Source organism: Chrysemys picta, chromosome 10 (genome assembly GCF_011386835.1).
Source record: "Chrysemys picta bellii isolate R12L10 chromosome 10, ASM1138683v2, whole genome shotgun sequence".
Taxonomy (NCBI): Eukaryota; Metazoa; Chordata; order Testudines; family Emydidae; genus Chrysemys; species Chrysemys picta.
The window spans coordinates 36,069,623-36,092,493 of NC_088800.1; the positions used below are offsets into that span (position 1 = coordinate 36,069,623).

The following is a 22,871-nucleotide window of genomic DNA, read 5'->3' on the forward strand; positions in this document are numbered from 1 at the left end:
AAATTTTCCTGAGCAGTGCAATAGCAATTTCTATAGATTAGATCTCAGCAAAATCTGAATGTTTTTTCTTGGGACAAAGAAAGGACATTTCAATAGCCCAAAGTGCTACTGCAGCTGGGACATTCTATCCATCTACCAGGGGCAGGGAAATCCAGTTAGTCCCAGATCCCTTGTTTTTCCCACACATACCAGTAAGCCTGCCTACATACTAGGGCAGATGATGAACACATACTCTGCATTCTTGCCCCATCTCACACCCGAAAACTGCACTGATTCTGCTGAATGCAGGGCCTTCCACAGCCCTTACTTTGTCCGGCAGAAAGCCCACAGTTTTTTTCTATACGTGATTGTGCTACTTTGGCCCAAGGATTGTATGTTGCAAACTGCCCTGCGATTCAACCAGTCTTAGGAATAATTTTATCTACATCTTCTCCCAACTATGCCCCTCTTCATTAAATTCTCTATCTTGTCAGAACTACTTCTGATCAGACTAATATATTTGGGTGGTTCATATCATGGCATCTAGGAACTATAAAGAATACATGGGAATGCCTATAGCAGCTGAGGTAGGGAATGGCATGAATAATTCACAACTCTGACAAACCTATTTTTGTGGACCTCTCAAGATCTTTCCAGGTTTGGAGGGCCCTGAATTCTGTCGAACCAATGGGCTTTAGCTGGCTAAAGAACTGAGTGCATGGGAAAACGGGGTATTCCTGCCAAAGCTAATCTTATTTCCCTTGTTCATAAGGAACAATGGAAACATTCAGTATCAACTACTTTACCATGCGGTGTTACAGAATAAAAAAGCATTCAGACTTCTGCTCATTTCCCTGCATGTGAGTTTTATGGGACAGTGCATAAGTTAAAGCTCCTTGGGGGCAGCTCTAGCTTGCACTGTGGTATTTACACTGGATTTTGTGTAACCATTTTCAGCAGCATTCAATAAAATAAGTCAGGTAACCCTGCATCACATGTTACACACAGCACCTCAGAGACACAGACTTCCTCAAAGACATACAGTGCATACATATACCAGGAGAATACTGTCTGCACTGGCAACTCGGGTAGCTTTCAGTGTACATTTTCAAACTGGTTTTATTATTGCACAACTGTTTCTTGCCTTCCTTTGTTTCTAAAGTGAAGTAATTGCTGGTGGCATTGAGGAGAGTGAAGTGCTCTATCCATACCATACGATGAAAGTGTTCCAAAATGGCCCTGTCAACATGCCTCATGCTTGTCACCTCTGTGAGGTGACAGCCTTGTTCGGCCTCCATAGCAGAATAATTCTTATGCTAAGCCTGTGAATAACAAATTGGCATGTTTTAGTCTCTGCAAGGTACGCCACTTCCGAGAAGTCTACTGTGGGTAGGAATAGCTGTGTGGAAAGTGTACTAATGTTGAATATCTTTCTGGGCCAGTTTGGCCAAGAGATTCAGGAAACATTTCCTCTTAAACTTGTCCTGAGTGTAGACTTTATGTGCTGGAAAGATTTTTACTAGATCTCTAAAGCAGACAAATATGGAGGCTAAAAAATTGACCTTAACACACAATCAATAGGATTCCCTTATCAATGACAATGGAGGGTGAATGTCAACAGACGAGTGCATACTAATAATATGAGCACCAGGGTAAGGAGCTAGGAATTCCAGAGTTCAACTCTGACATTACCAGTCTCTGTGAATAACGCATTTTCTCCTAATGTAAAATTCGGATAATAATACTTACCTATTTTACAGGAATGTTGTGAGAATTAACAGGTTGGTTTCTAAAGAGTTGAGGAAGAAAACTGCTACATATAAATGCTAAGTGTTGCTGGTAAGTCATTTTTAGGAATCACGTGGACATTCTTTGCGTAATAGTGAAAGAAATATTCTAGATGTTATCCTCTCTCCTCTCTTCCTCCCAGAAAAAGAGCAGTGATGCAATAGCAAAACTTATTCTCACTGTTCATCTCTAGATTACAAAGGAAGTTTTTCTTGTCAAGTTCTTGACTCACACAATATGTAACTGATCATGGTCAGAATAACATCTATTTCTTTTCTGTTTAGATTTGCTCCAGCACAAATCATTTTTAAAGCTTGAGATACAAAGTTCCATGTTTCAAGGAATGTCAAGTTCACAGTGCCCCATATAGTCATTAATACTTCCTTCCAAAATTTATTATTCTTTAATCTGTCCCATAATATGTGAATTACAGTCCCTGGTGGAAATTCCATATTTTTCTGCATATATCATTTCAGTCTTTGAAATTCTACAATACTGACATAGTTTTTAAATTAATACACAGCCCTAGGCCAGGAGAAGAGAATCCCAACTCTGTTACTTTGCATTGCAGAAGGGTTATTTTAGATATTCTGAGACAAATTTCCATTTTTATGAGGTTGGCAATGAAGTTTTACCTTTGGGGAAAAGGTAATATTGCTGCAATTTATGAGCATGTTTAGTGAAAACGAACGCTTGCTGTACCCATTCGTATCCACATTTATGTACGTCTTTATCAAAACAAGTAAAGAAAATGGCATTTAGTGGATCTGAAAAATTCCAGTGCTTTCCAGGGGCTCCATTAGGATTATTCTCAAGCAGGCAGAAAAGTTAAAGCATTACAGTGGAAATGGATTTCACTAAGTGTTGCTGATAATGGTAATTCAGTTATATAAATCAAATCTGGTTTTCAAATAGCCAGTTCCCTTTGGTGCTTGTATGTTTGTTTGTCCCCATCCATGCTACTTGATGGGAGCTTTCTTTGCAAGGGATAATAGGAAATTACTTAAATGTTTTTTTAAAAGCCAGGAAAGACGTATACACCTTTTGAGCTGACTGTTAGACCTTATAATATCTTGATTGCACTGCACTGACACTCTAAAATGCCTGGGTAGACCTCGCTCTGTCTATGGAAGACTGAGAATTTGGCTTTTCTGTATGTGTCTGATTTAGAACACACAGTGTTTCATGGATCCACATGCAGTGACCTCTCACAAGAGTGGATAGGGGTCATCCAAATCAGTCCTTAAAACAGAACCTCCATGCATATAGTATGTAGTTATTGAAATGTGCATTAACAATAGAGAGAGGAAGACACACTTTGCATTTCGAGAACCAGTGAACATTTATCTATCAGTACAAAGTTAAACCTCCTTGCCTCAAGTCTATGGCTGCTTTGCAAGTGTGTAGTAGACAGGTAAAGTTATACTATGAGGGAATTTAAGTTCAAACAAAGATTCTGTAGTCAGAGGGTCTTATTTACAGAGCTAATGAGCACCCACAAAGCCAATTGAAATAAAAGGGAACTGCAGCCAAAGAGTTGCCTGGAGTCCAGTGTAGAAGGAACAGAGGGTGAGATTTTCAGAAGTGACTTAGAAGCACAGGTCCCACTGAAAATCATTTTAAGAATTGAAATCCAGTGGGACTCGTGCTCCTAAGTCACATGGGGTATGTCTACAATGCAAAGAGAAACCTGGGGTGCCGAGTGTCAGAGCCTGGGTAAGTTGATTTGGGCTCATGGGACTTGGGCTGAAAGGCTAAAAATAGCAGTGAAGAAATTCCCAATGAAGACCCTCTTCCCTCCCCAGGTTTCAGAGCCTGGGCTCCATGTCTACACTGCTGTTTTTTGAGTCTGAAGTGTAGATATACCTTTGGGCACTTTTGAAAACCCCAGCCCTAACGAAAAACCCAGAACTTAGATCAGTGACTGGTGGTGTTGGCATGACACAGCAAACACTGGTTTTCTGAATCAAAGTATATTTTTGATTTTTAAATCCTTAAAATATTCTGATCACAGATGTCACTGGCCATCTTGACCTCATTTAGAGCAGACTCCGATAACACATTGATTGAATCAACACACAGTTGATTTATCAGCGAAAACTGGGGCCAAAGTCACCCTTAAAGTCATGTGCTGTCATTTTTAGAGTTTTTTTCTGCTACAGCAACATGTACTGATAAAGGAAGAGGCAGTGTGTCTCAGGATTTCCCAAACCAACAACCCTTCTATGTCTCAGGTGTATTTTTGATTGTGAATCATACTGATTCTCTTGTCTCCTGTGTCTACTAACGTTGACATTTCTGTCAGGATGGATGCAGTAGATCATCCCAAATTCTCCACGCACAGCCAGTCTCTGCAGGGACTGGATATCCGTGTGAATGGAAAACCTTGTGAACACTGCAGCTGTCACTAATGTGAGAGTCCGCTGTTGCATAGAAAACAGAAGGAAGTCTCCCCTGGAGATTGTCAGCCACCCACCCTTGTCCCATTGACAGGAATGTTCCATGTCACTAGAGTGAAAGAAGGACTTGGTGGAGGCACCAAGGTAAGGACTGTGAAATTCCACTCAGGTCATCTTGTTTAAACCCATTAGGATGAATAGTACAGCACAGAGGAGAGAGCATTGACATGACCCTGTTGATGTTTGGCTGTAGGTGACTTCATAATTAATTGATGACAGCAACATTTGTTTGGAAATGGGGTCAGTTCCAGAGTTTGGGGAAAGGGGAATTCAGATGGTTAAGATCAGAAAGTTCTGAAGTGCCAAAAGTGAATTGTAAATAAAAAGGACAATATCAGATTACTTGAATTTCTAAAGTACCGTCGGCATAGTTTGTAGACACTCTGCATAAGTTTGTTTAGTGCGTGGAAGGTGGAATTTTCTGAAGTGCTCAATGTTGGCCCAAATTTGCTCCAACTGAAGTCAGTGGTAAAACTCCTGTTGTCTTCAATGGACACAGAATTAGATCAACACTGAGCACTTTTGAAAAATCCCACCTGTAATGCCCCCTAAATGCAAGCCCCTCTTCTGAACAGCTTCTTGTCAGAAGGGTCACATTCCTAGTGGGATCATACTCTTCCCTAAAGAAAACGCATGCATGAAAAGATGGGTGTTGCACCATGTCCTGCAGATTATACAACTGATTCATCCCAGTGGAAAGATGTTTCATAGCCAAGGACCTGCCACAAAGAAAGTTCTGCCCCCAGATATGCATGAAGGATAGCCTGTGCTCTGTCCACTGAAGTCCTTGTTAACCACAGCTGTTCTTCTGAGTCACAGAATGAGAGGCAAACAGAGGTAGGTGGGACCAAAATACTGTTTGTAAGTGAGGACCAGGACCTTAAACTAGAGAGGCAACTATTTTAAAGTGTGAAGCACCAGTGTGTCATGGGAGAATGAAGCATATGAAGCTGCAATGTCTTTGGGGAAACTCACTTTTGTGGGTTGTCAATGCGATCTCAAAAAGCCATGTTATACCAAAAGCTTTATTTTGCATTGTGTATGCACTATGGTACATCTCAGTCTGCTTCCTTACTATATGGCTGCATCATACTAACCCTCTTTTCTGTTTGCATGTGAACTCAAGTTGAGGATTACTGGGAGCCCTGCTGGCCAAAGACAGAGCAGCACAATGCTTCTCACAGACCTTAACTCTAAAAATACACAGGTGAGCAGGGAAGCCCCTGTGAAAACTGAGGCTTGGTTACATAACCCTGTGATCCACATGAATTAATTGTCACATGACAAGCAGTGTGGCTCTGAATGTGGGCATTCTTATTTAAGGAGTCTTTTCTAAGACAGAAACATTAATGTGTAGCTCCTACCCTTTCTTTATTCTTGTAGCCCTGAGCCGCTATCTTACCATTAGCATCATGGCAAATCCCAAAGGGACATAGATCGAGCACCACACAGATCGATCTTCAGCTAGGTCTTTAAGACAGTCTGGCTGGATGTTCAGTCTGTGTCCATCGTAAGCAATCTTATCACACTGAACCTTTCAGCACTCGTAAGATTGCTGGCTATGTAGTAGCATTCCTTGGTAAACACGCTTTGTAATTTGTTGTTCTTCCATTCTAATAACATGTCTGTACCAAGAAAGCTGCCAAAACTGAACCAGTGCTGATGGAGGCAGTTGCTGGTTTCAGCTACAAATATCCTCATTGGTGATCTTATCCAGCTACTTAATATGGAGGAGCTGATGAAGACGACGAAAGTCAAAAACATCAGTCCACCGCTCTTCAGCCTTCCTCAGCATCCTCCTTTCGCTGGCACACAATAAAGTTGGTATAACTGTGGTTGGGTAGATCCACAGTGTTGTAGCAATCTTGACGTCATAACATCTCCACAGAGGCCACTGAAGGGCCCACATCTTTCAAGCATCCTACACCACTGTCTAGGATGCTTCCCAAGTTTTTGATAGTTGCCATCTTTTCAATGTCCTGTTTGAACAGGTTAATACTGAATGGGTTGTAATCTGGAGCTGCATTCTGCTTGATGGTAAAGGCCATGGAATTAGTTTTATCCACATTAATAACCAGACAAATTCGTGCTGCTTTTCCCCCAACCAGATCAGCCATCAGCTGCAACCATTCACTGAACTGAGCCAACAAGACAACGTCCAAGTTGCCAGACAGCTTTCCTTTTTGAACTGCTTATTGCCCACAAAGTCTTTGAGACTGTCATCTGATGAGGAATGGCTTTGTTTGTCATCGGTTCTTTTGCTGCCAGCTCAGTGCTGGGGCCTCAGCCCTTCAAACATCAACCATGGATCAGTGAGCCACTGTCTAGTCTCATATTAAGACAATTAGCTATAATGGAACCTGGAATTTTGAATATGGTTATATTATCCACAGAGACTGCTAATGTAGATAGTAAAAGATAACCAAAATCATGAGGCAATAATGAAGTTAGGCCATCTCTAATCAGAGCTGATGTACCACTGACAACCCTGTGTTAAAATAATAGGGAGAATTATACTGGAAAAGCACAGAAATCTGCTTTTGGAGCTCCAGTTGAAATATATGCAGTGATGTTTGTTACTGCTTTGAATTTACTTTGAAATCGTTTTTAGTTATCAGGTTTCAAATTTAACAAGTCCCTGTCCTAATGTGACAAGGAACATACTGAACAGTGGCTCAGCAGCCTTTGTTGCTGTACTTGTGTATTCATTTTCCTCTCTTTATCGTGGTTTTCCTTTCCATAGGTTTCTAAATGCTATTGGTACTCAAGGGGAAAGATACCAGTGATGGAGCTGCAAGATCTCATTCTTAAGAAACCGCAGAATAAAGATTGTTTCCTAGTGGTCAGTGTGTCTGTATAGTGAGAGGTAATAATGTTGTATCACTCCACTCTAAAGACTCATGACCTCACAGAGATTCTGCTGCTGAAGAAAGAATAATTCCACGGTCTAGGAAATTCAACTCCAATAGACAGAAGTCAGCAGAATCATTGGTAATAAAAAGATGAAATAAAATGCTTTAATAATAAAATATTTCCAAGTAACATGAAGAAACTTTTTTTTAGAAAAAAGACTCAAAATCATAAAGATGTACAAATGATATTTATTGCATGTAGAGGTTTTGCAGATTCATACACTGGGATCATTGATGAAACAATTGTTACAGTCACTATGGAGGGATTAGAGGACTAGAAGGGAAATCTGCCTTGATGGACAGAATGGCATTTATGTGTTCCACCAAATTTATGATGTTTTTATAGGTTCAGGAGAGAGAGAGAGATTACATTGTCATCTCATGGGTTGGAAGGGACTTTACTCCAAATAGTTTATTATTCCCAGGAAAATTTCAGTTTTATGTTCTATATTTTTACAGAAAAAAAAAAGGCAGACTATTTGGAACTGTTCATCAAAAACTTTCCAGTTGCTGTGTGATAGTTCCTGACCAGGAGCCCCACATTTTTCAAAGACAAGATTTTGGATAGCAGGCTAAAATGCTAGCTCCATCCCCCTGAAGAAAATGGATGGGCCTGGCTTTATAATGCACATGGCAGCTCAAGCAGCTGGCCCACAGAAAATGGTTGACTTTAAATTCAGGGAAGAAGATTTTTTCAGTTTTCATAAGAGATAGGCTATTAACGTCAGTGTCCTGGCTAAACTCCAGTTTGGATAATTACCTTCCTTCCTACTGAAATTCCCACTCTAGTCTTAGTTGGATTCAATACTAGTCTTCACTTCCTGTCCTGTATTGTGCAGTTCTGCTGTGTATTGTTACACAGATGCCTCATTCCATCTAGTGGCCGCATTTCACTGGCAGGTGAAGTGATTCCTTGTATTTATGTTTGTCAGGGTCGGCATTAATTTACACCCCAATTCATTGAGCAGTGTCTTGCCATAGACAGCAGTCTATCCTACCTTCTTCTTTCCAGGGCCTGTCTTTCTCCTTGCTACGCACCACAGTTTCCAATCCACTGAAAAATGTGAAATCATCTTCCCTTCCAGAATGTGCAGATAAATTGGGGTCCTATTGGTAAGAGAGATCCTGATTCCATGGCTTTTATTAACAGCACTGTTGCTTGCGGTCCAAATCTAAAAATTAAACAAGCTCCAGTCCCTGTGTAGAAATGTTTTGATTCCTCTAGGCATATCAAACAAAGAAAGGAAAGCAAGGTGGGACTCTAAGCATAACTATTAGAGTCCAGTGTCCATGACCATGTTTCCAAAGTCACCATCTCCAATGGATGAAAGGAAAATTATTTTTTTTCTTGCTTCTCCAATCCATCAGCTTAGGCTGTGGAATGAGATTGGCTTTATGGAAGAGACTGTGGAGGCCACATAATTGTATCTCATAAAGATCCAAGCTATCTGTAAGAAAAGAGAAAATAGTCTTACATCTCCTGGATCCTGGAAATTGTGAGTTCTCCATGGAATAAAATCAAAAGAAAATTCCACCTCTGAAGAGGAGACAGAGGATGAATTTGAAAGGTGAATTGATACTTAAGAGAATCAATATAGAATTTGAGAGAAGACTGGCATGATTCCACCTGCCAGACTTCACATGCGATGCATACAGCCGTGCTTCAGCTCAGTTTACAGACTGAACAGGGACAGTCTGGACAAACCCCTGTCACTGCCCACCAAGACCAGGAACTCCCTGGACTGGTGGAAGAACCCAGCCAATGCATGCAAAGGGATTCCCTTTTTTCAGGCACCACCTTCGTCACTCCTTACCACCGATGCATCCCTCATAGGATGGGGCACGCATTTAAATAGCTTTGCAGCGCAAAGCAAATGGCCACTTTCAAAGATATCCTTGCATATCCATCTCCTTGAGTTGAGAGCAGTCAGGAACACCTATGCCCATTTCCTCCCGCTGATAACAGGATCACATATAAAGATCCTAATGGATAACATAGCCTGCATGTATTATATCAACCATCAGGGGGAAGCCAGATCGCTCTCTCTCTGCATGGAGGCAATGAAATTGTGTAACTGGTGCATCTCTCACAATGTTACCTTATCCGTGGCTTACCTCCCAGGCACACAAAACATGATAGTGGACAAACGCAGTCACACATTCCCACACAACTACAAGTGGGAGATGCACCCATTAGTACTTCACAACTTATTCATACAGTGGGTAACATCATCCACAGATCTGTTCGCCACTTACCAGAACAAGAAGTGTCCACGATACTATTCCAGGGCAGGGGTCGGTCAGCACTCTCTGGGTGATGCCCTCCTCCTTCCATGGGACAAAGACCTTCTTTACTCCTTCCCTCCGTTTCCTCTTCCGCTGAAAGTCTGGCTGAAGATAAAGAGGGACAGCGCTCACATAATTCTGATTGCTCCCCACGGGGCCAAGAAAGGCCTGGTACCCTTACCTGATGCAGCTCGCAATGTTTGCCTGCAGAAATGGTCCAGGATTCAGATTTGGTGCACATCCCACCAGATCTCTCCAGTATCAGCAACTCTTCCACATGTTCTGGAATATACCCTGACCCTTAAAAAATCGAGGTTATCCCTGAGTTCTCTCAGGGTCCACCTAGCAGCTATTACAGCATTTCACCAAACCGTAGAAGGGTACTCAGTGCTCTCGCACCCAACCACTAAAAGGTTCGATAAGAGAATAACAAACCTCTTCCCTCAACCTCGACTTCCTCCCCCCTCGTGGGATCTAAACCTAGTGTTGAAAGGGCTGACTAGGCCCCCCTTCAAACCTATGGCTACCTGTTCACTAGCACACTGATCGATGAAAGCGGTCTTTCTGGTTGCAATTACCTCAGCTAGAATAGGGGAAATAGCAGCTCTGATGGTGCATCACCCATACACAGTATTCTTCTCTAACAAGCTTACACTTAGGCCACATCCAAGGTTCATGCCTAAAGTGACCTCTTCGTTTCACATGAATCAGTCTATTCACCTTCCCGCCTTCTCCCTCAAGCCTCACCAAGACAATAGGGAAGCCATACTGCATATCCTCCATGTCAGGAGAGCCTGTGCATTCTACCTTGATAGGACAAGGGCCTTCAGGAAGTTCCCTAGACTATTTCTCTCTATGGCAGAAAGATCTACGGGCCCAGCAATATCAGCTCAAAGACTCTCCAAGTGGGTCTCTAATTGCATCAAACAGTGCTGCCAGATTCATAACATGACCCCGCCGGACTCGGTCAGTACACATTCCATGAGATCCATCTCCTGCTCTGTCGCCTTCCTCAAGGAAGTCCCCATCTCTGAGATCTGCAGAGCAGCGACATGGGCATCAGTCCACACCTTCACAGAACATTATGCAATCAACAGGGACTCTGCCTCAGATGCCATCTTTAGCTCTGTCATCTGTGACTAACCCACCCCCAAAGTCCCAACCCTCCAAGGAGGGTACTGCTCGGGAGTCACCTAGAGTGGAGCACCCATAGGGGGACACATCTTGAAGAACCATCATTACGCCACAAGGTAACTTCTTTTATGTACACATAACATTCAGAGGATTCCAACTTTAATATTTTTTTTAAATTCTTGAGTACAAAGCATTCTTCTAAAGCATTTGAGATTCTCTTATGATTAAAAACTAGTTTGTTAATTGCCAGTTTGCTTTAATATAATCATCCAATGCTTGCTTCATGCCTGGTATGCATATACTCATGTTGCTCTGCCATAGTACTTTATTGCAAAGGTTGCACAAGCTAAAAGGCTGGGTAATTTTATGCTCACTAATAACATTTTTAGCAATGTAAATGGAGATAAAGCCAATCTCACATTCCACAGTATAGGCTGTTTATCTGCTGTTGTGGATAAAGAATGTTTCCCTCCATATATAGCACTGCACAGTTAGCTAAGTGCATTATAGGAGACTTCCTTTGGCACATCAGATATTGGCCACTGCCCAGGTCAAGCTGCTGGATTAGTTGGACTAGTGGTATCCAAGTCAATATGGCAAATTTTATGTTGATTTGTTTGAAAACTATCCATTCACACATCATAAATGTTATGTTGATTGATATTCAAATTCTTAGATTGACACATACATGAAATCTGGAAGGAGTTCTGATGTCCAATATGAGTTTTGACATATGGAACCAAAAGCAGACAAGCAATTGTTTATTTCAGGGTGGGTTACGTCGCCATTTTCATTATAACATATAACAACATAGTTTCTCTTTCCAGAATATTTCTTACGTCATCTCTGAATTAGAGTCATATGTTGTTCAAGGATCACAAGAGATTTCTGTAACATACAGAAAATCTAGTGAGATCTTTAAATTGATCAAGGCTCTAATATCTGCACCCCCCTGATGCTCGCCCCAGAAAGTTATGTATACACCTGAAAAATGCATGCTAGATCTATAAAGTGTACATATACTAGCTGTGAAGGTTGTGGCATTTATAGTATAAATTATGAATGATTGAAATGAAGTGTATTTTAAGAGCTGATAGCTGAAAAGCAATGCAATGTACTCCTAATCCAGTAGCATTGCCTTGAGCTACTCTGAGGCCTCTTTTTAAACTCCGACATTAGCACAAAGCACACCTCTGACTGCAGGCATTTAAAGATCAACAGGGGCCAAAAAAGCTTTTAAGATCCAGTGAAACCAGGAAAACAACCATGTTCCCTTTCAGTGTCAGGTTAGATTGCCATCTTATGAGTGCAGCTATTTCAGGTACAGAGTGCTTAGTGGTTTGGGTCTTGTTGTGTGGAGAAAGTGTTCCACTGAAAACATCTGTTTCTTTCACCTGCAAACCACAATGTGCTGTGAAAAGGCAGGACTGTGGCCACAGGGACCCAAGGGGATGTGGGAAATCTGGCTCATAGGGATGAGCACGATGTTCTGAAACATGGTATCAGAAAGAACACTTAAAAGGAGAGGATGCTTCTAAAGCATCTGATAACCGCAAATTGGATAGATCGGATTGCTTTTAAGCTTGAAGTTCTTACTGGATTCTCTCGTTATGTTCATAATGGTAATGGTTCAGTTCTGCTCAAAATTGTGACAAAATATGTGTATATTTTGCAGTTACTGTAAAATTCTCATTGTTTTACCATAAGAGAATTAATTCTTGGGGGGGGAAAAATCAGTTGACAGTCAGCTACTGTACAGAAAACAGAACTTCTTTAGTGACTATAAAATGCACAGTACAGCTGGTGTTTTTCTGTTATTGCTCTCATTACATATTTTTCAGTCTAAAATCAGATGCAGATTTCATATGTGTTGTTACATACGATGGCCAGATCCTCTGCTGGAGTTCAGTCGAAGTCAATAGAGAACTTACACCCCCTGATGATTGGCCCTTAATTCGTTCTGAAAATAATTATCATTGCATAAATAAGGGGCCAGATCTTCAGCTGGTGTAAATCAGCATCACTCCATTGGCTTAATGGGGCGCTGTGAATTTATACCAGCTCAGGATCTAGCCCAACGACCCGTAGCATTTGGGATTGTTGTCTGATATCCCAAGCATTTCAAGCATTGTGCTGTTTTGAAGTGTAACTTCCATTGGTTTGATAAATTCTGGAACAGTCTCATGTTCTTTTGATTTATCAAGTGAATCAGTGTGGCATAATGTAGTTTCTTTCCCCCACCTAAATTCCCTGTTCTGTTTATAGGAACCTACTGGGTACAGGTTAGCATTTTTATTAGTTAACTCTGTATCAGAGCCAACAAGCTGAACATCAAGAGTGAGGGAAAAGAGGCCAGAAACAGACTGAAACTTCCAGAGAGAAAGATGAAAAATCATCAAAATGGAGTGTGACAGCAGAACAGGTTTAAAAAAAAATTACAAGTGAAAAAAAGAGAATCCCAGAACCACCTGGTTAGCATTCCAGAATACTGAGAAAGGGGTTGAATTAAATAATAATACCCCTAAGCCAGAGCTAAGACTTGCAAGTCAAATCCCCAATGCTAGAGAAGCTTCTAGAGGTATTGATCTCTCACAGATTAAGGGAACGGCTGCAGATTGGTAAGAAATGGTCAGCATGGATTCATAAGCGGGAGGTCATGATTAATAGAGAAACAATACAAGACAAGAGTACCACTGCTGTTCCAAAACCATAGTAAATCATCCCCTTTATAAAGAATAATCAGGTGGAAGGAGATTGCTCAGTAGTGTAACTTCAGACCTCAGATTTAGAATATTTATATTCCTTAGTATAAAAGGCTCAGAAGCCAGCAGAACTGATACAAACTTTTGTCCTTTTAAAGCAGATCGTATGAGTGTGTGGGTCAAGTCTTATCTGCTCTGCATGCACATTAAAAATCTCCTGGCATGTTTTATAGGAGTAAGGAGTTGCCATGGTTAAAATTTACCCTCTTCCCCTGTTTTTGTTCTGTCAGCTGAGTGCTGCCCTCTGCCCCAAAAGTGGCTACATTTCAGTGTCACAGTAAGTATATGGCTTGCTTACCATTTCAGGAGCTGCAGATGACTAGCCCCTGTGAAAATGAGGCTGTTTATTTAGATGGCTAAATGAAAATTTAGCTGCCTAACTTTAGACAACCAAATTTGAGCATGTTGACCCCAAAGCTACATCATTCATCCATGGTGTAACCCCACTGAAGTAAGCAGAGCTGCTCCCTAGATGAATGAGGCCTCTATAGTCTAGACATTCTGAACAGTAATGTGACAAAACTGTAGAAAAAGGAAACACCCTTAATAATACATAATTCCTTGGATTTATTTTGCTGTGTTAACTGACTCTTTTTTTTCAGCCATATATCAATGCACAGGAGTAACTATTCCCTAGCACAGTGTTTCCCAAACTTGGGACGCCGCTTGTGTAGGGAAAGCCCCTGGCGGGCCGGGCTGGTTTGTTTACCTGCCGTGTCCGCAGGTCCGGCCGATTGCAGCTCCCACAGCCTGCGGTTCGCTGCTCCAGGCCAATAGGAGCTGCTGGAAGTGGCGCGGGCCGAGGGACGTACTGGCTCTTTTGTTTAATCTTACGGGAAAGGATGACTTTTGTCTCTAAAACACAGGACTCGGAGCCAGGAGATATGTGTTCTACCCCTGCTGCTGCCTGTGTGACCTTGGGCAAACTTGTCTTGGTTTCTCCAGGTCTATAAACGGGGGATAATAATATGCAGCTATTCCCCAGAGGTGCTGTGCTTATTGTTCTTTGTAATGCACTTTGAGATCCTTGAATGCAAATCTATAGTACACCTCTACCCCGATATAACACAACCCGATATAACATGAATTCAGCTATAACGTGGTAAAGCAGCGCTCTGGGGGGCAGGGCTGCGCACTCCGGCAGATCAGCGTGTCTGGCTCCGACACGCTGCTCTGAGCGGCGTGTTAAGGATGGGAGGCGGGCAGGAGGCGGGTGGGCAAGCGGGCTGAGGAGGCGAATGGGGAGGTGAGCGGCAGGCAGGTGGGGGGTGAGGAGGCGGGCGGGCGGGTGGGAAGACAATGAGCAGGAGAGCGGCGGTCGGGCGGATGCAGGGAGGCGCCCCGGACAGACGGTGAGGAGACTAGCGGGGCAGGCCGGTGGGTAGGTGAGGTGAGGAGGTGAGCGGTGGGCAGGCGGGCGGGTAGGTGGGGTGAGGAGGTGAGCGGCAGGCAGGCGGGCGGGAGCTCTGGGCAGATGGTGAGAAGACTAGCGGGGAGGCTGATTTGTCCCAGGCCCCCACCCCTCTAGGGACGGGTCCGACACGCTGCTCTGAGCGGCATGTTAAGGGTGCCAGGCCGGGGCCGAGGGGTTGGGTAAGGGGCAGAGGGTCTCGGGGGGCGGTCAGGGGACAAGGAGCCTTCCCTACCCTGTATAACACTGTTTCACCTATAACGCAGGACGATTTTTTGGCTCCCAAGGACCGCATTATATCGGGGTAGAGGTGTGGTGCAAACCACAATTTTATAGCTTACACTTTCAGATTAATTACAGTGGCTTTGGATGTAAGCCTTTTCAGTAAGGAGATGATTAGCAGCACACAGACAATAGGGAGTGAACCCTACAGAGTTAAACATCCAAACAACTTAGGATCCCTGGAGAGTCAAGCTCCAGACTGAACATTATTGTCACTTTAAATCAATAAACATTGATTGGAAAGAGTGGCATTAATTCTACTTTGTGCTGAGAAATTTCCCAGTCTATCTCATTTAAATGATGGGGTTGCCATTCTTCATATCAGAAGGCTTGAATTAGGTGAATAACAATTTTAGAATTTGGATCAGGAAACTTGTGTTTTGTCTTTCTATTATCCCTTCTTAGAAGTCTTCCATTTGCTACCATATAAAGAAACTTAAAAAGTGCTCAGTGAGGAACTGGTCCCAAAATCTTTATCCAGGCCAAACTCCCATTTACCTTTTGTGCCCGAGTCGGGGCTGCAAGATCAGGCTTGTTGTGAAACTGCTTCCAAAGACACCATTGCATATCTAAAAGCAGCTTATAACCTCACAATGTGTGTCATCAAAGGCCTGGTCCACACTAACCCCCCACTTCGAACTAAGATACGCAGCTTCAGCTACGTGAATAACGTAGCTGAAGTCGAAGTACCTTAGTTCGAACTTACCGCGGGTCCAGACACGGCAGGCAGGCTCCCCCGTCGACTCCGCGTACTCCTCTCGCGGAGCAGGAGTACCGGCGTCAATGGCGAACACTTCCGGGATCAATCCGGGATCGATTTATCGCGTCTAGACAAGACGCAATAAATCGATCCCAGAAGATCGATTGCTTACCGCCAGACCCGAAGGTAAGTATAGACTACTTGACACAATGAATGGGGCTAAGGTAAATGATGCAGGAGAGTATCGCATAGTATGGTATTTCAATCACATGGATTAGAAAAAATAATCAAATGGCTTTCTAATGGCATTCCCTCTTACTCTTCCAGAGGCCATGATCAAGGATGATATGAACAACTACATCAGTCAATATTACAATGAGCCCAGCAGTGGTGAGTTTTCTTTAAAGATTTAGATTTAAACTGAATTTCAGAGTATCAGACATGTGTAACTGCTGTATTGCACTGAATGACATAGAAAAAGCAAGACTGAGCAATTAAGTAGATCAACCTGGGGAATTAAACCAATCTCTAAACCTATCATGTTTTCCATGAAAGTTTATATCAAGGTGATAGTCTCTAAAGGATAAGGGACCTGATCTTGCTCCCACTGAAGTCAACCATAATGGTTTCAAGATCCAGGTGTGCATTTTTCCTAGAGTAAGTTATCCAGTCAATAGAGTGGTTCAAATGGCCATGGAAAAGAAACCTAGGGAGGAAATAAATGAAGAGAAAATCAATTGGAAGTTAACTTAGACAAACCCCTTGCTGGGAACCTTTTAGAAAGGTTAAACTGAATGAATGAAGGAAAAGAAAACTCAACGCCAAACAACATTGACTTGTGAGCAGTAGCACTGCATCATGCTTCAAATGGATTTCTTTATTTTGAGTTGAATTGTAGCCACTAAAGGGTCATAAGATATCATTTTGCACTGCACTGAACGGCTTTCATACACGAAGACGCAGTAGTTTGGATTTTAAAAGATATGCAATAAAGCAAATAGTCAAAGCAGTTCACTTGACTCTGTGCAAATTTGGTTAACAAAAATACCACCGCTTATGTGGCATTTTTATGTTCCACTTAAAAATATTTACTCCCAAATGTATTTAAAAATAATCAGGAGTATATCAGCTCCATATATGCCTTCCTGTGTCATTGTGACCACAGATTCCATTATGGGACATTTGCAAATATAGCATTTTTTAGATACACACATTTAGACTGTAAGCTCTTTGGGGCAGGGCTGTCTTTGTTTGTTCTGTGTTTGTTCCCCACCCAGCACAATGTGGTCCTGTTGTATTACTAGGGCTCCTAGGCACTACGGAAAATACAAATAAAATAATTATATTTCTAGGAATGTCATCAGCTCTCTCCACTTACCGAACAATTGTATGGGAAAATGTGCTGTTGAGACGATCGTCACACATTTCAGAGGCAGGCCATTTTCAATTGACATTTCTATTATTTTACTTACAGACAGTGGAGTTCCTGAAGCTGGTATTTGTGTCATTACCACAACGGCCATTGACGTGCACCACCCCAACATATCTTCTGACCTGTTCACAGTGGAAGTGCCCATGAAGATAGGAAGTAATGGAACTTCTGCTAGTGTCACATCAGGCAGTGCCTCCAGATCTACAGACAGCTCTGTAACCAGAGCCCAGAGTGACAGCAGCCAAACCTTTGGCTCTTCCACAGACTGCAGTACCACCCGGGAGGAACCCTCTGAATACTGCCCTTTAGACAGGGCTGGGAATGCAAAACATGATCAAATCGATTCTGCAAGGCATAGGGTCAGCAATGCAGTAGTTCAGGAACTGTTATCATCGTTGTCAGAGGATTCTTGCTTGACACAAAAAGGCTTAGATCCAGTCAACCTTAAATTGCCTAGTCCAGCAGGGTCCACCAAAGCTAGTCCTGAGCTAGAACATAGAGTGAACATTTACAACAAGAAGAACCAAGAGAGCTTTGATGTGCTCCAGATTAAGCCAGTTATTCACCTTCAGCAAACTGCCTCGGTGATCAATGAAAAGTACAAATCTTTGGAATCCAAAGAGCAAAAGATGAATAGGGTCCCAGATTCATAGTTCTTCACAGTGGTAGGAAAAGACGAGACATTCTAGAGCTTTAATGGCACCCTCAGAACAATTGCTGGCTGGATATCTTGCTCCTTGCTTGGTTTGAATGAATTGAATATTCATAAAATGCATGAGTTCTGAGAGCCAACATGAATCCATGACATTTCTAGCTTCAGAGGTCCTCAGGCCAAGCCCTGGATGAAGAGAAAACATTCTATATTACAAAACAATGACCTCAAAGATGTACATATTCTTGATCTTGGTTTTGTGAGGTTTTTTAAAAATACAACAACAATTTTTATGGAACTCTGAACAACCTTCTATCAGGTCAAGCTTCAGCAGGGTATGGTACATGCAAATGTAAATTTCTCCTTCTACGTTTTCTTACTGTCCCTTTGTACATGACGACAGTTGTAAACCCCTTTGTACAAATTCTGGAATTATTTTTGTTCTTCCCAAAATCTTTTTTCAAGGAGCACTTTGGGTGAGGCAGATTAAAGGGAAAAAGTGTGATCTGTTTTTAATTTAGCATGAGCTCTTTAAAAACAATATTTTGGAAAAGAAAATATCGTTTTCACTTCCAAGTCAACACGAGTGAAAAATGGACATTTTGCAAATTCAATTTTAATTAAAAAAAAACAAACAAAATAGATGTTCATTCAGTGTTTTTATTCATAGATTTAGAGCTAGGCTAGATTCATGAGATTATTACTGTGGCTTTAAATCTTCCATTTTGGAAAATATTTTAATCTCATTTACATTTGAATCAGAGTTTAATGAAGTAGTACATTGAAGTCACTTGAATGTACAGTGACTACTGAAAGTGGACACAAACTTTTGTTATAATCACAAGAACTTTTAAGACAGTTCAGCTACTTAAGATGATTTGAAAGTTAACGCTAAGGTTCTCCTCTAACGTAGTAGTACCTAGCAGTAGGTGTAAGGCCTTTGCTCAATACGACGCACGAGTTTATGCCAAGGTAGATGGCCAGCTGCGTGCTCAGCTCATGCCCAGGGATAAGTTAGGAGAGCCAGAAGGCTGCTTGCTGTAACCTGTGCTGCCTGCTAATAGCCTCAAGGGCCCAGTATGGAGGCCAGACCTCTTTTCCCCAGCTGCATACCGCCTAAAGACCACAGGGAGAGGGATGGCATAAGGACCAGTACACCAGTTGTATGCCACTAGCAGAGCCCCCTGCAGTGGGGTCATCCTCCCATGGCCAGCTGTTATTTATTATTATTTCATGCCAAATTTAAGACTTATTTGCACCAGTGGTGCGACCCAAAGCAACCACAGTACGGCTCAAAGTATGGGACGTTGAGTTTGTTTCTATTTATTTATTGTTGAATTATTTACAATTTACAGAACAGATCCAGTGAAAATCCATGTGCTTTTCTGTCCATTTTAGGTACTGCGCTGGTTTTATGGGAAGATGTATTGATCAAATCCACCTTTACAAGTATTAGGGGCCCAACTGTCCTAGCAAAAACACATATGCAGCTCCTAGGGTTTCAGTGGAAGTTACCCATGCACTGTCAGGGACAATCAGACTTGCCCATATGTGAAAATTGGGCATTATCAAAGGAAACGATTGGTTAATATCTCAGGAAATTATCCATTTTACAGTCTACTTGCTAGACTAGAGCACTTGCAAGTATTTCAGCTGTAGGTTGGGATAAGAACATCGGACCTGCCATTAGCAGGTCAGACCAATGGTACATTAGTCCAATAGCCTGTTTCCACCAGTTGGCAGTGATGGGTGATTCAAAGGAAGGAGTAAAACCTGCACAGTGCTCCTAATTGTGTATCACTGTACCATGAAGAGGAAGGAGACTTTCTGACCTCAGCTAGTGATCCGCTTATGTTCCCTAGCTAGCAAAACTGCTGCTGCTGTTTTTAGTCATATAAAATTTTATGAAACTTTTGCATCCATAATATTTTGCATCATGGAGTTGCATTGTAAGTGATTATACATGTTCTAGTTTTAATTTGCTGCATCCTAATTTCAGTGAGTGCCCCCTTATTCTTTTGTTAGACGGCTGTCTGTAAAACAAATTCACAAAATGCAACTGTTTCTGCTCACAAGACTAAGTGGACAGTAAAGGCCAGTTTTTCAGGAGTGCTCATCATTCACAATTGGGACCAGGTTTTCAAAAGAGCACAGCTGCTCTGTAGGCACCTGAATGGGAGCTGCTGCGTGATAAGTACCTCTGAAAATGGCCATAAATGGGGTCAGTCAAAAAGCTCCCCAACAGAAAAGGCACAACTGCTTTCCTTTTTAAAAAAAAAAGCCAGAGACCCTTGCAAGGTAGTCAAATGCAATTTTTTGTGTTTTTTAACTGAGGTATGTGATGTCTGGTTTTAATGAAAAGCCACATATTGTCCTACTATTTGCTAGATTGATACATTTCTCCACCATCTAATTCCCCAAACTTGTACCTGCTTCCCTAGGGAATGTTAAAAAGGAGACATGAGTTTCCATAAGGATCCCCTTCAAAGTTGCTCTACCCTGGATCAATCTACAAATGCCTCATTTATATATTTGGACAATAACTGCTTATTCATTTGCATTTTGCTGAGTCTTGTGGTGAGTGGGTGGAATGAGCGTCCAAGTGAAGTGGTTAAAGTCAAGTACTAATATATTTAAACAAAAATTGGATGACTGTGTGGAATTTGATAGATTGAAGGGGATCGTTAGTTCTGTGCTTGGGAGAAGCCAACTCCCTTCCTGGGGACTGGAGGGAATTTTGCATTGATCATTCTTTTTCCACAGATCAGCAATGGATTTTTTCCTTTACATGGGAGCATTTTGCCTTTCAATGACACACCCAGCTTTTAAAAGTATCCAGTCAAACACTGATGTTGTCAAACTCCTTCCAGGCATGCAACGTTCCTGGCTGGTGTTTGATACTGTACAGCTGTGTAACTAGTTTTTAAAAAGCCAAGGCAAACACTTAATCATGTGCTTAATTTTATTGCTGTTAAAAACAAATCTCTAGTACTACTCTCGGTAGTAAAGTTAAGCTCATGCATAAGTGTTTGCAGGATCAGGACTGAAGAATTCATTTTTATCAAATTGCGAAGTATGTTAACACAGTGAAATGTGTATAAAACATACTTCTGTAGTCCATGCACGCTGTGGGTATTTGTCATTTACATAGATAAGTGGCCAGTCTTAGGCCTTGGCTACACTTACCCGGTAGTTCGGCGGCGAGCGATCGAACTTCTGGGTTCAACTTATCGCGTCTAGTCTGGACGCGATAAGTCGAACCCGGAAGTGCTCGCCGTCGACTGCGGTACTCCAGCTCGGCGAGAGGAGTACCGCGGAGTCGACGGGGGAGCCTGCCTGCCGAGTGTGGACCAAGGTAAGTTCGAACTAAGGTACTTCGAACTTCAGCTACGTTATTCACGTAGCTGAAGTTGCGTACCTTAGTTCGAATTAGGGGGGTAGTGTAGACCTGGCCTTAAATTCCCTCTAAGCTGCGCAGTTGCACAGCAGGCTATAAAGGGCCGCAGCAGCAGAGGCTTGGAGAGGAGAGGTAGGGGATAGGCAGGGACTGGGAAGGGGAGCAAATTGGGGAGTGCAGAGCTGCCGGGGGCCTCTCCCCTTGCTCCAGGAGCTTGCTCGCTGTTGCCGGCGGGGAGAGAGGGGCCCCTCCCCCAGAGCTTGCTGCTGCCAGCGGGGAGAGGGCTGGGGGGAGTTCTCTGGCCCCGGGCCCAGGGCAGCCTGCCTGCACCCCCCAGCTGGAGCCCTCACCCCCCTCAGCTCAATGCTCTGCCCCAGCCCTTTTGAGTCCCCTACCACCCAACTGAACCCCTCATTCTCGGCCCACCCCGGAGCCCTCACCTCAAGCCGGAGACCTCACCCACGCACCCCCAACCCTCTGCCACAGCCCTGAACCCCTCATCCCTGGCCCCACCCCAGAGCCCACACCCCCAGCCGCAGCCCTCACCCCACCCCGCATCCCAACCTCTGCCCTAGCCCTGAGCCTCCTCCCACACTCAAAACCCTTCCCCCCCCATTAATTTTGTTATGTGTACCCATATGGAGGTGATTTGTCACACATCACCTCCATATGGGTGCACATAACAAAATTCAGATGTGGAGGAGTTTTTTTCCGCACATGAGTGGGAAAAATTAGAGGGAACACTGGCAGCCACTGCATTAAATAAGTTTATGAAGGTCAGTGTATACCTTGCAAGGTAAGTGTGATATGTTGAAATGACAATACTAATAGTAATCTGTACTCATTTTCTGTTGTGCCACAGAGGGAAAAGGCTGGGAGAAAGCATGGGGGGAAAGGAAGTGATACTGACAAACCAGCTGACCTGTCACCAGATCTTGATTTAATGTGGGTATAATTGGAAGAGATGAGGTTTAAGTTTCCAATATCATAATTTAATGAGAGAATCGAGCTTCAGGGTGGTAGAAGGTTATATCCACTAAGGTTAACGTCTGTTCAGCGTACAGCACTAAAAATGGCTGCCCATTCTTACATATGTAAGGGGACTGTTGCCCCCTTACTAACACTCAGTGGGGGTGTTTTGGTTGGCTAGCTCCCAGCACTAAAAGGGGAAGGGTCGATGGCAAATCAGGAGCCTGAGACTGACTGTCCCCAGGAACAATGGGGAGAGGCCAATGCTCCAGATCAGCCTGATTGACAGGGCGGGCAGGCTAATCAGAGAGTCAGGAGGCCGGGGGGGGGTCCCGTCCTCCGTGTGAACTGGAATGGCCTGAGACAGACAGAGTGGGGCCGAGCTAAGGAGAGAGCAGGGGCCCGAGCCGAGCTGCTGGGAGCAGAGCTGCAGCCCCAAAGCCAGAGCACAGCCCAGAGAGAGCAGAGCTGCCCTGGGAACAGAGCTGTAGCAACCAGAGCCAGAGGGGCCAGACAAGCAGCCAGGAAGCAGGTCAGAGCTGGGAGCAGAGTCACAGAAGCAGCCTGCAGAGCAGAGCTGTGCTGGGGGCAGAGTTGCAGCAACCAGAGCCAGAGAGGCCAGAGAAGCAGCCCAGGGAGCTGAAGGCAGAGGAGCAGCAGCGGCCCTGCTGAGGCAGAGTGGAGCTGGAGCCGGGGCTGGAGCAGTCC

General features: G+C 43.2%; 1 protein-coding gene across 10 annotated transcripts in view; it reads left to right on the plus strand.

The window, feature by feature from the left end:
* Positions 1–18,437, plus strand: part of TMEM266 (transmembrane protein 266) — a 129,463-nt gene extending 111,026 nt beyond the window's left edge. For all 10 annotated transcript variants that reach the window (XM_065558381.1, XM_065558388.1, XM_065558380.1 and 7 more), the window contains 2 exons: positions 16,041–16,103; positions 17,188–18,437. In XM_065558381.1, coding sequence (XP_065414453.1) covers positions 16,041–16,103; positions 17,188–17,798 — 674 coding nt within the window. In that variant the 3' untranslated portion in view covers positions 17,799–18,437. The remainder of the gene's footprint in view (positions 1–16,040; positions 16,104–17,187) is intronic.
* Positions 18,438–22,871: the final 4,434 nt, after the last annotated feature.